Genomic DNA, 15,586 nt, shown 5'->3' with positions numbered 1-15,586 from the left:
ATGAGATGAGGATGACATTTTTTTCTTTTTAATAACCAACATTGTCATTACAAAATCATTGACGGTATTTCTTAGCATAACTAAAGTGTTGATTGAAAAATTTAAATGTTCTTCAAAACATGTCAAAATCACAGTGTCTAGGTTACGCAGGGTTATGTCATAAGATACTCCAACTCTTTTAAGTGTAGATATCTTTACAGTCATCTAAATCTTATCTCTTCATGCTGTCGTAGGAATGTACCTGGGCCCTAATAACATAAGATATGTCAAGATGAGAAGATATATATCTGGTAAAGCAGCATTCTGAAGTATAACCCTTATTTTTGTTTTTCGTTTTAGATTAAAAGGGAATGGTTATCATTTAAAAAAAACTTTTTAAACTTTTATATATTTATGATGTATCATATTGCATGTGCTTTTGTAAGCTGGATGGTAACAAAAAAAACAGTACATTTAGACTACATAAATAATAATATTCACATTTGTCTTATAGAGAAAGAAAAGAAGATAAAAAGATGGACATTTAGTATATATATATTTTATTTTTTAATTTACAATGGTACAGAGTAAACCAACCGTTTCAGTTATATGAGGAGAAGTTGTTATCAGTTTGAACATAATGAACTTCTGGTGTGAAACCACACATTCCACACACCCTCCCCACAAAAATAAACACACGTGCTTATTTACCTTGAGCATACTAGTGTTGGCACACACAATCAAATGTTCAGATGTTTGTGTCGTTTTAGAGACTGGTGTTGGCCCAGTATTAAAGGTTGTATCAGTGATTTCTGGCCCAAAAATAAATGTCTAATCTTTCCTAACGATCCGCTAGCTGCCCGCCCCATAAGCATGCCGTCCAAAAACCGCGTCTCTGTAGGCAGCGTAGGCTCTGAGATCTGCACACAAAAACAAATGGGTACAACCACCACTCAAAACCAAAATAAACAGTGTTCCAACCAATCACTGACAGGGGCGGGTGTTGTGAGGTTTTCACGTCCAGCCGTGCACGAGCGCAAAACCTCACAACACCCGCCCCTGTCAGTGATTGGTTGGAACACTTTATTTTGGTTTTGAGTGGTGGTTGTACACATTTGTTTTTGTGTGCAGATCTCAGAGCCTACGCTGCCTACAGAGACGCGGTTTTTGGACGGCATGCTTATGGGGCGAGCAGCTAGCGGATCGTTAGGAAAGATTAGACATTTATTTTTGGGCCTGAAATCACTGACACAACCTTTAAGGCTGAGCGGATTATTGGTCCCCCCTGTCCAACCACCAAGATCTTTACACCTCCAATTTGATAAAAAGGACTAAGAAAATCCCTTTGGTCCCCACATTTTTCTCTTTGAACTGTTGTCCTCTGGCCAGCGCTGCAAAGCACTTGTACATAACAGTCTGTACAATCTTAAATCTATTATATATATATATCTTTATTTCTATTTCTGTATTGTATTATATTTAAATTAAAATAATAATATTAATGTGTTGTATGTCATGCTCTATGTCTGTAATTTGCTGCTACATTTACATTTACATTACATTACATTTACATTTATACATCTGCTAAATGGAAGCAAAATTTCTTCTGCACTGGAAGCTCCAAGATAAAATCCTTGTGGCTGTAAACATACTTTCTGATTTTACATAAAGTTTGTCATTTTATGAAGATAATAAAATCTTGATTCTATGAAATCTGGCATAAGTAACCAAAAACATGGTTTTACTTGATACATACACACCACTAGGTGCCAGTAAGTTCAAGATGAATGCCATATCTGCCAGTGTAAAAAAAAAAAAAAAAAACTTGTAGTCATAACATGATCTGAGGATGGTTCAAGAACTTGTGCCTAAATATGGCCTGCCTAAATATGTGTAAAAATTAAGCTTGTTAAAAGAAAATATGTTTTTTAGTGTTAAGAGGAAAGGTGTTTAGTCAGCTCGACAATGAGCACAATTATAAATAAATATTACACATTATTCTTATTATTCTTGTCAAAATGCTCATTAAGATTTAGATACAAGGTGTATAAAATTTGCCTCACATATTTTGTATTGCCCCTCCAGTTCTATCATTTTATTCCCTGCAACTGGGTGTGTTTATATTAGATACGCATTTAGTTTTCAGTTCATTGGAAATGTTATGATAAGAATCCTTGATCATTTGGTCCAGGACAGGAAATGTCACATTTTGACTTTAAACAGCACAAAAAAAATGCTGATGATCAGGTACTAGAGGGCAATCAGGTACTAACAGTACTCCACCTGTTAATTGGAAATGAATTTCCTATCCCCTCCCCCGTCCTGGGCAAGTATTTAAAGATTTCTTTGAATCTGATAAAGTCACGGCCAGGCATTCCCTTTTGTCCTCCACTTCTACTTTTGAGACCTTGTCTAGGACAGAACCATGTCTTTCCCCTCCAATAGTTCCAGAACCATTAGTGTTTATGGAGGTGCCGGTGCTCGAGGAACCCGGATATCCTCATCCCCCCCTGGGTTTCTTAACTCTTCTCCAAGGAGCATGCAGGATTTGAATAGCCGCCTGGCCTCTTACCTAGAGAAGGTGCACTCACTGGAGAATGCCAACGCTGATCTGGAACGTAACATCGGGGAATGGTATGACAGTCACACTGTTGTGACATTCGACCACTCTGTTTTCGAGGACACCATCAAGGACCTGAAAAACGAGGTGAGTTCAGAGGGGAGTGGGGATCTCAAGGTCTTCAGACAGAGTGGATCACCTGATATGCTATTTGAGACATGATAATGTATGCAGACATGGCATTAGTGATATAATATACAATAATAAATATTAAAAACTCAAACTTGAAATGTAAGTCTAAAATCTGAATTTTAAGTTGAAGTAGGCCTATATTCAAATTACTAAACCAAGTTACTTTAAAAAATTAAAAACAAAAATACATGTACTGCGTTAGATTAAACTGGGAGGGTCATATCACTTGCATGTTGTCCTAATGTTAGTTTAACTGCTTCTATTGTTTTCATTTGTAAGTTGCTTTGGATTAAAGCATCTGCTAAATGAATAAATGTATATGTAAACCTAAAACTGAAATTAAAAATAAATTAAAGTTAAATAGGAACCAAAAAAAAAAACGTATAACAAAATATAGATAACATTGTTACAATTACTAAAACGTTTATTATTAACACTAATTGACAATGTTTAATTCTATGTTTACTGATGCAAAACTTTTATTTTTAAAAGACGTACGTAAATGCACAATCATGGAATGCAACGTAGTTATGTTGTCAATTAGTCAATCACGAAATTACCAAAAATTAGGGTAACATGGGGTAAGATCCACAATACAATGACAACTCCACTTTAATGTTTTCTCCTGGCCATAATGGATCGCACAAAATCTCATCTCAGCACTTTTGATGAATGGATACACTATTTATAATTTATAGGGGATTTGTGGAGTATAAGTTATACTTTTTTATTTTTTGAGTCTAAAAATAAAATTAGACCCTTGGGGTAAAATGATCTAGGCCTACTGTATATGAATAATATATGAAGAATATATAAACGTTTTTATTTAAGGAATTTTAAAGAATTAAAATGTGGGTCACATGGCCAAACCAGTTAAGAACTAGTGATCTAGAGAAATGTGCTTAGATATCAAGCTTCACATTAGTTTAGGCAGGCCACGTCAGCCAGCTGATAGCCAGCTGTTCCTGACGTGTACCAATCCAATGTCGGCATCTATTACAGTGGCAAATTCCCGTTACTTTAGCACTCCCTCCTTCAACTCCAGCTCCACTCAACCGAACTGTAGCAATGTTCAGGGAAGAAGGAGGCGGGAACCGGCGAACATTTAACAAACTTTATTTAAAATAAAATAAACAAACTAAAATACCGCCAGCAGCCCCTCGCGGACGACTGCTGGCTTACTCAAAATAAACATAACGGCCAGCAGCCCCTCGCGGACGACTGCTGGCTAAAATAAAACACAAATACAAAAACCAGAACAACTAAAATCAGGCCTGTTCCTCTCTCCATCATTAATGTCGTCGCTCCCCCTTTATGCTTCCGCTCCTCCGTGAGAGATGCGAGACCGGTGTGCTATACAGGTGTTGCTCATTAGCAATCGCACCACCGGCCTCGCGCCGTTCTCTCACGTCCCTCGGCCGTCCTGTTCGCCACATACCCCCATCGCCCCTCACAGGCCGGGGGGTACCCACGAGCCTGTGCCCACTCCCCCCCGGCGGCGGCGATCCCTGGGGGGTATGGACCGACAAGCGGAGGGAAACGGAGACGGAAGCATGAGGAGCGACAGATCGAGAGAGGGGAGAGAGGAAAAAAAAAAAGAAAAAAAAAAAACATGGTCCGGTTCCCACAACGCGCTGCCATCATGGTCCTCCACCAGCTGGGCGATCTCCTCCGCGGTGCCTGGCGGTGACGCTGGGTAGCCCTCGGTGGACGGCTCGACACTCCTCCGCCGCCCGGTGGACGGCGACGGCTCCTTGGGATCTAGGGCAGACGGCAGGAGTCCCCCGCTCCCTGCTCCTCCCCTTTGCTGGTGGACGGCAGCAGGCTCCGGCCCACGGCGAGCGGCGGCGACTCCCCCGCTCCCTCCCGGACGGCAGCCGCCCCTCCAACTCCCAGGCGGCCGGCAGCGAGCTCGGCCGTCCCCCCGGCAACTCACTCCAGCGCACCGCCTCGAGCGTCCATGGCCGCGAGTCCCCCGCTCCCTGCTCCTCCCCTGCCCGGCGGATGGCAGCAGGCTCCGGCCCACGGCGAGCGGCGGCGACTCGCGCACCCGCTCGATGGCACCGCGGATTCCCCACAGCGGCGAGGACTCTCTGACAGCGCGTTCCTCCCTCTTCCCGGGTTTCGGCACCAGTGTAGCAATGTTCAGGGAAGAAGGAGGCGGGAACCGGCGAACATTTAACAAACTTTATTTAAAATAAAATAAACAAACTAAAATACCGCCAGCAGCCCCTCGCGGACGACTGCTGGCTTACTCAAAATAAACATAACGGCCAGCAGCCCCTCGCGGACGACTGCTGGCTAAAATAAAACACAAATACAAAAACCAGAACAACTAAAATCAGGCCTGTTCCTCTCTCCATCATTAATGTCGTCGCTCCCCCTTTATGCTTCCGCTCCTCCGTGAGAGATGCGAGACCGGTGTGCTATACAGGTGTTGCTCATTAGCAATCGCACCACCGGCCTCGCGCCGTTCTCTCACGTCCCTCGGCCGTCCTGTTCGCCACACGAACCTTTAATCAATCTGACTTGTTATTTTGTTTTTCCGTACAGGTGACTACAATTCAAACATTTTCTATCATGTATTTGTATTTCCACAACTCATGTAATTGTAGTTAGAGTTGTAATTATGCATAAACTGGTTCTGTTCTGTACCCCAGAGGGGTTTGACTTGCTGCTCTCCCTGCTCTATCCAGGCGTGGGAGTTTTGCCTAGAGCAGAACCATTCCGCCAACAACTGTTTGCTATAATTGTAATACATTTGTATACTTGGCGAAGTAGTCCTGACTGAAACAGGTTTAACACGTTTTGTTGTCAGATTTGCCTTTTGTTCCACATACTGTGGTTGTAGTGACTTCCACAGATACCAAAATCTAGTTTTAAAAATAAAATGACTCCAGGTGCCAGACTGTTTATTGTGCAATTAGACTAGTCTGTTTTTTTTTCTTCTCATTAGAAATTCAGTGTTCTGGGGGCATATTTTCTGCAACCTTCTTAAAAGACTGATATCTTTGACACCTATTTGTGTAATCATCTGTATAATACCTTTTTTTTATGGCAGATTCAATCAATTTCCCAAGACAATGCCTCAATCATCCTGTCTGTGGACAATGCCAAACTGACTGCCAACGACTTCAAACTAAAGTGAGAAACTAAATTGACATCTTGCGAATGATTGATTTAATTGGTCATTTATTGGCTATTCATTTTGTGAACCATCGCCTCAGGTATGAGAACGAGCTCGCTATGAGAAGGGTCATTGATGCTGACATCGCTAATCTGAGGAAAATTCTGGATAAGTCTAGCTTGAGTCGGTCGGATCTGGAGATGGAGATTGAGGCTCTGAAGGAGGAGCTCATCAAGCTGCAGAGTAACCATGAGGAGGTACAATAAAAGACACATTTCCCATTTTAACCTGTCTCATTGAAGAATCTTCAGTTGGGTTACGTCTGTTCTGCCTCTTATTTTTGTAAAAACTCTTATTTCATTCCATTAAAATGGACAGAACACCGTTCCGTGTTCCGTTCTATAGTGTATTATTATATTCTAAAACCGCAAATTCTAGCTTGTAAACAGCAATGATATATCCATGACAGGATTTCTATTCAGGGCTTTGCCCATGAGACTGGCCTTTCAGATATTCCAGCCACAAATTGATTCCTGTTTTACATAAAGATGTTATATAAGTCCAAGTAAGTTGGAATCATTTCCACTAAACTGTATAAATTAAATATAACCATGATGATGGTAATGTGGTATGGGGGTATGATTAAGACCAAATAAAGCATAGCTTGCAAGCTAACCGGTTAGCCTGCATATGGCTAGCTGATTAGCCTGCTGACTTAGCATATTCAAGTTACACTATACTTCACCACCATGATTTATCCTAATTACTACTATAGCCTAGCTACCACTGCTACAAATTAATGACTAATTTTATATCTAGAAGAAGATATTGGATAAGGGGATAAGTTTTGAACTGCTGGGCGTCCCTAAGACCATTGTGCTGCTCTGTGCCAAGATTTTTAAGTCATTATGGAAACATATAAGGATTCCATATAAGGATTCTGTTTCATACACGGGTTCATTCCTGAAAGGCCCATTTAATTCAAAAGTAAAGACATCTTCTCTCAGTGTGAGATTCCATCACTCCTCACATTCCAACCTTCCCACAAACCGACGGGCACACACCCTGGTACGCACTGAACACAGGACAGCTAAAACCTGTGGAAAATGCAGGCCTGGAACTAATATACAAATATAAGATTACATCATATTGAAAAAAGTAACACACACACTTACCATACAATAGACAGAACATACATATAAAAAGTGATACGTTTGCAGGAAGTTTCTCATGTTCAGCCATGCTGCTTTTTTATTACAAATACAGTAAACTGTGAAATAATTTTTTTATTTCTATTTTATTTTATTCCCTGTATATGGCTAAGATTAACTTTTAGAAGATATGTTTATTTTTGTACTCAAGAAACCTTTATTATTATTATTATTATTATTATCACAGTTGATAATGGTTGTGCTGCTTGTGGAAACCATGATAACCTTATACGCCAGAGAAACGAGGGCGCAGCCATCTTTAGAATATTGTCTTTGAACTTCCGTTTTTAATCCCAAACTTTTTAACGTGTACATGTTTTCTAAACTTAATGTAGATGGAAAGAAAGTCTGTATAAAGGTCTTTATTTTGATATATTTTGCTTAAAAACAATTGAAAGGCACATTCTGAAAATGAGAGTTTAGGTCACAAGCTGCGCATAAGTGTTCATTTTAGAGATGGCAGTTTCCACACCAAAACACACAGGGTCATTAAGAGTGTTCCTTCCTTCCTTCAATTTTTCTTTTTTTTCCTTTAGTTCTTCTGCTGCCAGCTCTGCTGGGGATTTTCTGTCCCATTACATCATTTTAAACTAAACAATAATATCTAGGCCTCTTCTTGGGTCTACGAAAGGTCATGATTCATGTATAAACACAACTAGGCGCACACATAAACCTAAAAAAACTCTTTTAAAACATCCCAACTAGTAAAAATATTTTCTTAATAAACAGAATCAACAAGGGAAAACTACACTCTCTCCTGAAATCGTTCAGACATGTTTGGGATTAAAAGACTATTGGTTTATCCCACCACTCCCACTTCTTTTTTTATTCCCATTAAATCTACAGATAGAAAATGAATACCATGTCTGCATCATAATACAATCCATCTCTGTCTCTGTGCCAAATCACATACTTTTTGATATGTGTTTTCACAGGAGATTTCCCTGGCTGGTGTTGAGGTTAAAGGTCAAGTGAACGTTTGCATGGATGCAGCGCCCTCTATGGACCTGAACCAGGCCATCAGCGAGATCAGACTACACAATGAGACTATGACTGAGAAAAAGGCTCAGGAGCTGAAGTCCTGGAGTGAAAGCAAGGTGAAGTTAAAACCACAAATACATTTGTTCTTGAGTAAATTCATTATTATGATTGATTATCATTTTGGGGGAATTGTTACGTGCTTGACTACTATACAACTGAATACTTGAACTTTTACTTAACTACAGTTCCAAGGAAATCATCTTATTTTTTATGCATTCAAATTGCAATGTAGAGTACATATTTTGCAGGTCATAATGACTTTAAATAACTTCTCATTAGAGAAAAAGGCATCATTTTAATACTTTAAATACTTAAGTACAATTTAATGTGAAAATTTTGACACAATACCCATATCTGAAAATAACTGATTTCAATTTTAATCACATTGCTCATCTGTGATTAAAGGGATAGTTCACCCAAAAATGAAAATTCTGTCATCATTTACTCACCCTCAAGTTGGTCCAAACCTCTCCTGGTAATCTTGGTATACAAACAGTTGATGGGCCCTATTGACATCAATTGTATTTTTTTCTATACTATGGAAATCAATGGGGCCTATCAACTTTTTGGTTACTCATATTCTTCAAAATATCTTATTTTGGGTTCAGCAGAAGAAATAAATTCATACAGGTTTTGGAACTTGATGGTGAGTAAATGATGACAGAATTTTCATTTTTGGGTGAAATAAAAGAATAAAATATTATTTTATAGTGGGATGTTAGGATGCGTGTGATGTCATAGTTGTTGATTTTGTTGGTGTTGGTGTTAACTGCAGATCACCAAACTGCAACAGGAGGTGGTCACCCATAAAGAAGAGCTTCAGAACAGCAGAACAGAGCTGAGGGAGTTGGCAAGATCCTTAAAAATGCGACAGATTGAACTGCAAACCCATCAGAGCATGGTAAATCTACACACCCTTACAAACACATTCATTTTTATAGCAAAAATAGAGTTTTGGTTTAAAGTGAAGAAGCAATGCAGAAAAAGTCTGAGGCAACATGTCTAGGCAGAACATGTGTGCCAGGCTGTTTTTTTTTTTTTTTTCTGTACATGAGCTCCAGCCTCTCCCCCTCTAGTTCACCAACCAGCACTCTGCCAGCTTTAAGACTTTAAGGGCAGTCAGGGGAAATGTCTTGTAATTTCCTATGCTTACACCTTTAGAAGAACAAGAGATAGACTGTTTAAATAGAAGATAGCGTCTCAAAAGTATGGGTTATTGGCACTGTTTATATATTCTGCCCTAATGCCAATAACATCAAACAATAACTGTGTGTGCACAGCAAAATAAATATAATTAAATAATTTATATATATATATATATATATATATATATATATATATTATACATAATAGTATATAAAACAAAAATATATAATATAATATAACAATATAACATAATATATATCAAAATGATGTATTTAATGGTATTACATATTTAATTGTTTATATATGACTATCCACAGAAGTTAGCTCTTGTCGGGGAACTGGAAGACACACAGGACCGTTACGGGGACCAGTTGGCTATACTTCAGGCCACTGTCACAGGCCTGGAGGACCAGCTTAGTCAATTTCATGATAAAATTGGCAGCAACAAACAAGACTACGAATCGCTGCTGGACGTAAAGACCAGACTGGAGCTTGAGATCGCTGAGTACAGGAGAATGCTGGATGGAGATGAAAGGTGCTGCTCATGGAATTCATTTCTTAATTTTTATTTCTTGTGATTTAGTGCATACTGCATAGACTGATTTAGAAGTCAGAAAGCTTTACTGACACCAGCTCTCTCTCTCTCTCTCTCTCTCTCTCTCTCTCTCTCTCTCTCTCTCTCTCTCTCTCTCTCTCTCTCTCTCTCTCTCTCTCTCTCTCTCTCTCTCTCTCGTTTTTACAGAGAGTCCCGCAGTAAGTGACTATTTTACAATCAATAATTTTTTGTATAAATGTATTGCATCCCTATGAAGCTTTGTAGTGCACTGCTAATGGACTATCTCTCATTGTCTATTTTTAGAATTTGTCACCAAAACGATCACAGTGGTGGAAACCACTGTGAATGGGAAGGTTGTGACAAGCACCGAGACCATGGATGTTGATGAGAAAAAATGCTAATCTGCTCAAAAACACATTGACTTCAACTGACGACGTCACATGCCTTATAATGCCTTACTGTAATGCACAATTACACAATAAATGAAGAATTTGGAAGTTTACCTTAGATTGTGAACATGATTATATGAATGTAATTTAGTTTTTCCTGTGCAAACTCTTTCAGCTCTTTGTTTCCCAGTGTTAAATGACAATCAAATATGCCTGATGTACTGCAAGCATCCACAAATCTCAAAATGTATCATCTTTTCAGAAACAAAATAGGGATCAAGAAACAATTTCATATTGACTTAAACAGTAAAAAGATTTAACATGAGACAAATCACAGTCGTGTTTCTGCTCCATCAATGATTTTATTCTTAACAATAGTGCAGCACAAGGCCTCAGGACTGGTGTGACAGGTGTAGATGGGCAGTCTTTGATGGTGTTTGGTGTTTATTGTGTACTAGATGACACCACTTTCCCATCAACAATGTCTTCAACAATGGTCTTCACCATGACGGTTTTGGTAGAGCTGCTGCTGCTGCTGCTGCTTCCTCCTCCTCCTCCTCCTCCTCCTCCTCCACTGAAACTGGTAATGGTGACAAAGAGAGAATATGTTGATACATGTTCCTCAGAAATAATAAAAACCCAATGACAAACACACACACTCATTTTACAGTATCACTATCAATCTTCCACCACCTCCTACCTGCTTGCTTCTCCATCCATGAGTCTCCTATACTCAGCGATTTCCATCTCCAGCCGGGCCTTGATGTCCAACAGCATTTTATAATCGTGAGATTGTCTGTCTGTGTCAGCTCTGAGACGAACAATCTGCTCCTCCAAACTTGTTACGTGAGCCTGCAGTTGAGTCAGCTGCATGGAGTACCGAGATTCTGTGTCCCTAAGAGTTGCCTCAAGAGACCCTTTCTGTAAAATAAGAGTGGAGGTGCTGAGTATTTATTAGTGCAGAGTGGAATATGTATGTTTGGTAAAAAATGGTAGACGTTCAACCAGGCCGCTGAAAAACTGTATTAACCAGCAAAAGCTTAACCAGCCATTATTTTCAGGTCTCCCTGAATAGATTATCTGATTTGGGTTTGGGCACTTGACGACCTGGCTGCCTACTAAACAACGAGAACACTATCTTGGCCAGGCTGGGAGACCAGTTTGCCCAATGTAGCTTAAACCAGCTAAGACCTGCTTAGAATGGTTTAAAATGTTTATTTCAGCAGCCGTTACCATATTGCTAAATGTATCCTAACACACACACACACACACACCACACACACACGCACACACACACACACACACACTTACTTTACTGAGTTCAGATTGTAACTCGATCTCCAGGCCCTGAAGGGTACGTCGAAGTTCTGTGATTTCAGACTTGGACATTTGTAGGGTCTCTGTATTGGCCTCTACCTCCTTAATCACCGTCTCTGACTGCAGATAAATAACATTCAGAGTTTAGTCAAGCATCTCTAAAGAATAAAACTGGGTTGTTCTAGTTATGCCCTCTTCTACCTTGGTTTTGAACCAGGATTCTAGTTCACGTCGGTTTTTGGCAGCGACACCCTCGTACTGCTCACGGATCTCAGCCATCACACGGCTCAGATCTTCCTGAGGAGCCGCATCCACCTCCACGTTCACTGAACCAGTCATTTGAGTGCGCATGGAAGCAAGTTCCTACAAAGAGAAGAAGAATTCAAGATGATTTATGTATGTGGCCCCTGAGGCACATTCCTCAGGTTTACAGTGCTTTTCAGCCCCACATTTGACTGCCTTGTAAGTTCATCTCATGGCAAGGTCAAAGGAACATGACTGTTTTGGCAAGATCAAAAGATTGATTTGGACAGGTTTTTCAGTGGTTTACCTCCTCATGGTTCTTCTTGAGGAAGATAATTTCCTCCTTTAAGCCCTCAATCTGCATCTCCAGGTCAGATCTTGACAATGTCAGCTCATCCAGGAGTCTCTTCAGCCCAGCAATATCTGCTTCCACAGACTGACGCATGCCCAACTCATTCTCATACCTGAATGGGTCAAACCAGAGAAGCTTATTAGAAACTTTTCACCAAAGTAAGAGCAAAAGAAGTTTCATAAACTGTAGGCTTGGATTTACTTGGTCTTGAAGTCGTCAGCGGCTAATTTTGCGTTATCAATGCCCAGGTAGACTCCTCCATTGACACGGGTGGCATCTTGGATCTGAAAGAGACAAGAGAGGATTCAAACAATGAGGTTTTTGCAAATGCACAGCACATTTAGCTTCCAAATAGACACAAAATAAAAATACTGTCTGATATATATGTACATGTAATTGTGCACTTTTATGCTACATTTTGGGAAGCAACCGTGACATACACAGCTGTACAATGCACTTGAATGGCTTTGTTTCATTTTGACATGCAGAAAACTAAATGAGGACATGACAACACCCATCATCCTGCAGCTATGAAATACTGCATTTCTTGAGCACGAGATGTTGTAAAGTTTTACAGTAGCAGTACCTTATCCTGCAGGTCGCTGATTGTGGCGTAGTAGGCAGAGTAATCTCTTGAGGAGGGCGAGGTTTTGTTCTCCAGAAACTGTCTGATCTTCAGTTCGAGATCTGCATTGGCCTTCTCCAAAGAACGCACCTTCTCCAGGTAAGATCCCAGACGGTCATTCAGGTTCTGCATGGTTGCTTTCTCATTGACGGTCACGTTGAGGTCCATATCGCCCCCTCCAGCACCACCACCAAAGCCACCACCAAAGCCAAAACCTGCTCCACCACCAGCGCCACCACCAAAGCCATAACCGGCTCCACCACCGCCGCCACCACCAGCTGAAAAGGTGCTTGACGCAGAGGAGATACGGACACCTTGGCCTCCTGAACCCCCATACATGCTCCCAGCACGCATGCCGCTTAAGCGGCCACCGCCTCCAATGCCCATCGATGAAGACTGAGACATACGTCCTAAAGAAGCACCCCGCATGGAGCTTCCACCGAAGCCCCCTCCAGAAGACACAAAACTACGGCTGCTGAAGGACGTCATTGCTTGGGAGCAGAGGAGAGAGTCTTTTTGCTAGAAGGAGAGGGAATGTGGTTCACAGACGAGGCTGATTGATTTTTATATGTTTGTGGGATGAGGTAAGGGGTGGGTGGAGGAAGAGATGGAGGAGGGGATGAGGGGACAACATGAACTCAAAACTTCACTCTCCGCCCAGCACATGCCCGGAGGCAGAGGATCTGGCAGGTGAATTGACATGCATTGTTGGAATGATCTCTGAGAGCCCAGGGATATGTGCAAAAGAGAAGACATATGCACATCTTATCTCAAAATATGCATGGCTACATAACTTGAGAATGTTTTCACAGGACGTGATTGTTTTGAAGTGAGGGACGAGATTTTCCCATGCATGCCTGCATAGTATCTCATGTTACTGCCATACGGTCTGTGTTACAGGCTTCATAACATGTATGCTGACAGGATGACCTGCCAGCGGGGTTTCCAGGACAACAGAGTGCTGGATGTGATAAACACTTATAAACAGCAAGCTAAAAGCACACAGTGAAATGGTCTCTCGCGCGTGGAATGCTGCCAGCTTCCCCAGAACAGACCTCCCTTTGTCTTTTCAAACATGAACAGAACAAAAAAAAATAAAAATAGCAAGAGAGAGAGAAAAACATTTTCCAAACTGAACTTTTAAATGACTCAAGAGGCATCTGGAGACGTGCTAGCATGGTACCGCTCGTCTTGCGTAACAGTATTCTACTGAGAGCTTTAAAAATGAGTCAGATATACGCCACTCCAGAAGGCTTTACTTTTATCTCAGGAAAATTCTTGTATGCATAAGAAACTTTCAATTGAGGTGCTGAAGCTTTGCTTTGGAAAGCATGACCATGAAATTCAACTAATTCAGTTCTATTTTCAGTTATTGAAGCATCATTAAAAAGGCTGCCGCATGAAGTAGTAGTACATTAGTAGAGTAAATGCTAGTTTGAATGCATTTACAAAGGTTACATTGTACTTGTGTAAAGCTGTCATTGCACAATCAAGTGAAAACAATGTGGCAAGGATAACTGAACATGGATCTAGTGTACGTATCAAGTAATTAATCAATTTTAAGTGAATGTGCCTGTGGTTATAAGGTGATGAATGATGTGAATTTTATTAGATACTGAATGACTAGATAATTCTGATCCATTTGTTGGTTCAAAACAAGCTCTTACCTGCTTTCCTGCAAGCTCTGCCTTATTCAATCACAAATTCAAAAAAATGTGGATCACCTTGTTACTGCAAGGCCGCTAGCTTTTTGATTTACAGTAAAGGACATATTTATGTGCACGCTTTTTCACCTGGGACTTACAATCCCAGGTGAAAAAGACGTAGTATTAATGTTTATATGTTTATAATACATTTGTATTTCCAACATGCCATTTGAAGTGCATTAAAAATATATAGAAATACAATTTAATATATTTCTAAAAAGTATACAACAAATACATTGGTAATAAATATATGCTTAGTTACACTTTTAACAAATATGCTTAAAGCAAGCATACTTTTAATATATTTCTAAAAAGTACTATAAGTACTTTGGTAATAAATATATGCTTAGTTACACTTTTAACAAATATGCTAAACACAAACGTACTTTTAGTAAAGTTTTAGTGTATTTACAGAAAACATACTTGTTACTCTTACTTAAAGTATATTTTATGTGTACTTTGTGTAAGAACTGTAAGACTGGAAAACTAGTTGAGGAATGATCACTCCTCGAGTGGACAAAGGACCCTGCTGAAAATTACCATTTGAACTCACTCTCCTGCACCATTTGAGACGCAAGTCTCACCCCAGAATCATTCTAATCTACATCTCTTTCGCTCCACCCCAACTTTATCACTCTCATGGTGAGATCACCTGAAACTCATCCAAAATATATATGGTTTTAATGTGAACAATTATCATAAAGTTTTATACATGTTTGATATAATTTCAAATGTCTCAGTGCGACTGGTACAAATGTCTCATTCCCAAATAAGTAAAACAAAAGGTAATGAGGTTTTTAAGAGTTTAGAGATAACTGACACACAAAGGAATGTGGTCTCATTGACAAATGGTCTCCTACCACCAAAAGGTGTAACCTCCAAATGCAAATATCCATTGTTTAGCACATGTTCCCATGTGAAAGAAGTTTCTGGTATATGTTGAGACACCTTGTCCGAGACTCTCAGCATTCATGTTTCCTAATGTCGGGTTTGCATCTTTTCTCTTTATTCCAGAGCATTTGATGTTATTGTATTGATTATATTTGAACTGATTATGAAATTGGCATGATGCATTTACCTGACATAATCAATTATTATATTAGATTATTCTAATTGACTTTGACTTGATTTTCATTCAAGAG

General features: G+C 39.9%; 2 protein-coding genes across 3 annotated transcripts; one reads left to right on the top strand and one right to left on the bottom strand.

The window, feature by feature from the left end:
* The first annotated feature begins 2,344 nt into the window (after positions 1–2,344).
* Positions 2,345–10,314, top strand: krt98 (keratin 98). The gene is made up of 7 exons (XM_077202979.1): positions 2,345–2,686; positions 5,793–5,875; positions 5,959–6,115; positions 8,005–8,166; positions 8,886–9,011; positions 9,574–9,796; positions 10,116–10,314. Coding segments are annotated over exons 1-7 (1,035 nt in total). The 5' UTR covers positions 2,345–2,404; the 3' UTR covers positions 10,118–10,314.
* Positions 10,315–10,543: 229 nt separating this feature from the next.
* Positions 10,544–13,386, bottom strand: krt15 (keratin 15). Of its 2 annotated transcripts, XM_077202977.1 has the most exons (8): positions 12,963–13,284; positions 12,700–12,914; positions 12,315–12,397; positions 12,069–12,225; positions 11,720–11,881; positions 11,513–11,638; positions 10,902–11,122; positions 10,544–10,781 (listed from the first exon to the last, which is right to left on the bottom strand). In XM_077202977.1, exons 1-8 carry the CDS (start codon positions 13,225–13,227, stop codon positions 10,646–10,648), a joined length of 1,365 nt encoding a protein of 454 aa, XP_077059092.1. In that variant the 5' UTR covers positions 13,228–13,284; the 3' UTR covers positions 10,544–10,645. The 2 variants fall into 2 exon arrangements, with proteins under 2 accessions (XP_077059092.1, XP_077059091.1); XM_077202976.1 differs by having other exon boundaries at positions 12,700–13,386.
* Positions 13,387–15,586: the final 2,200 nt, after the last annotated feature.

This window comes from Siphateles boraxobius, unplaced genomic scaffold, assembly GCF_051911475.1.
Source record: "Siphateles boraxobius isolate OS27281-9 unplaced genomic scaffold, OSU_SipBor_1 5, whole genome shotgun sequence".
In the NCBI taxonomy this organism is placed as follows: domain Eukaryota; kingdom Metazoa; phylum Chordata; class Actinopteri; order Cypriniformes; family Leuciscidae; genus Siphateles; species Siphateles boraxobius.
This window is presented reverse-complemented; position numbering and strand designations above follow the sequence as displayed.

Excerpts from the sequence above, each read along its gene's own strand:
- krt15 (XM_077202976.1), bottom strand. The coding sequence starts at position 13,227 with ATGACGTCCTTCAGCAGCCGTAGTTTTGTGTCTTCTGGAGGGGGCTTC. Across the intron at positions 11,882-12,068 it reads TCAAGAAGAACCATGAGGAG|GAACTTGCTTCCATGCGCAC; the intron begins GTAAACCACTGA and ends TTCTCTTTGTAG. Across the intron at positions 11,123-11,512 it reads TACAATCTGAACTCAGTAAA|AAAGGGTCTCTTGAGGCAAC; the intron begins GTAAGTGTGTGT and ends CTTATTTTACAG.
- krt98 (XM_077202979.1), top strand. The coding sequence starts at position 2,405 with ATGTCTTTCCCCTCCAATAGTTCCAGAACCATTAGTGTTTATGGAGGT. Across the intron at positions 5,876-5,958 it reads GCCAACGACTTCAAACTAAA|GTATGAGAACGAGCTCGCTA; the intron begins GTGAGAAACTAA and ends CCATCGCCTCAG. Across the intron at positions 6,116-8,004 it reads TGCAGAGTAACCATGAGGAG|GAGATTTCCCTGGCTGGTGT; the intron begins GTACAATAAAAG and ends GTGTTTTCACAG.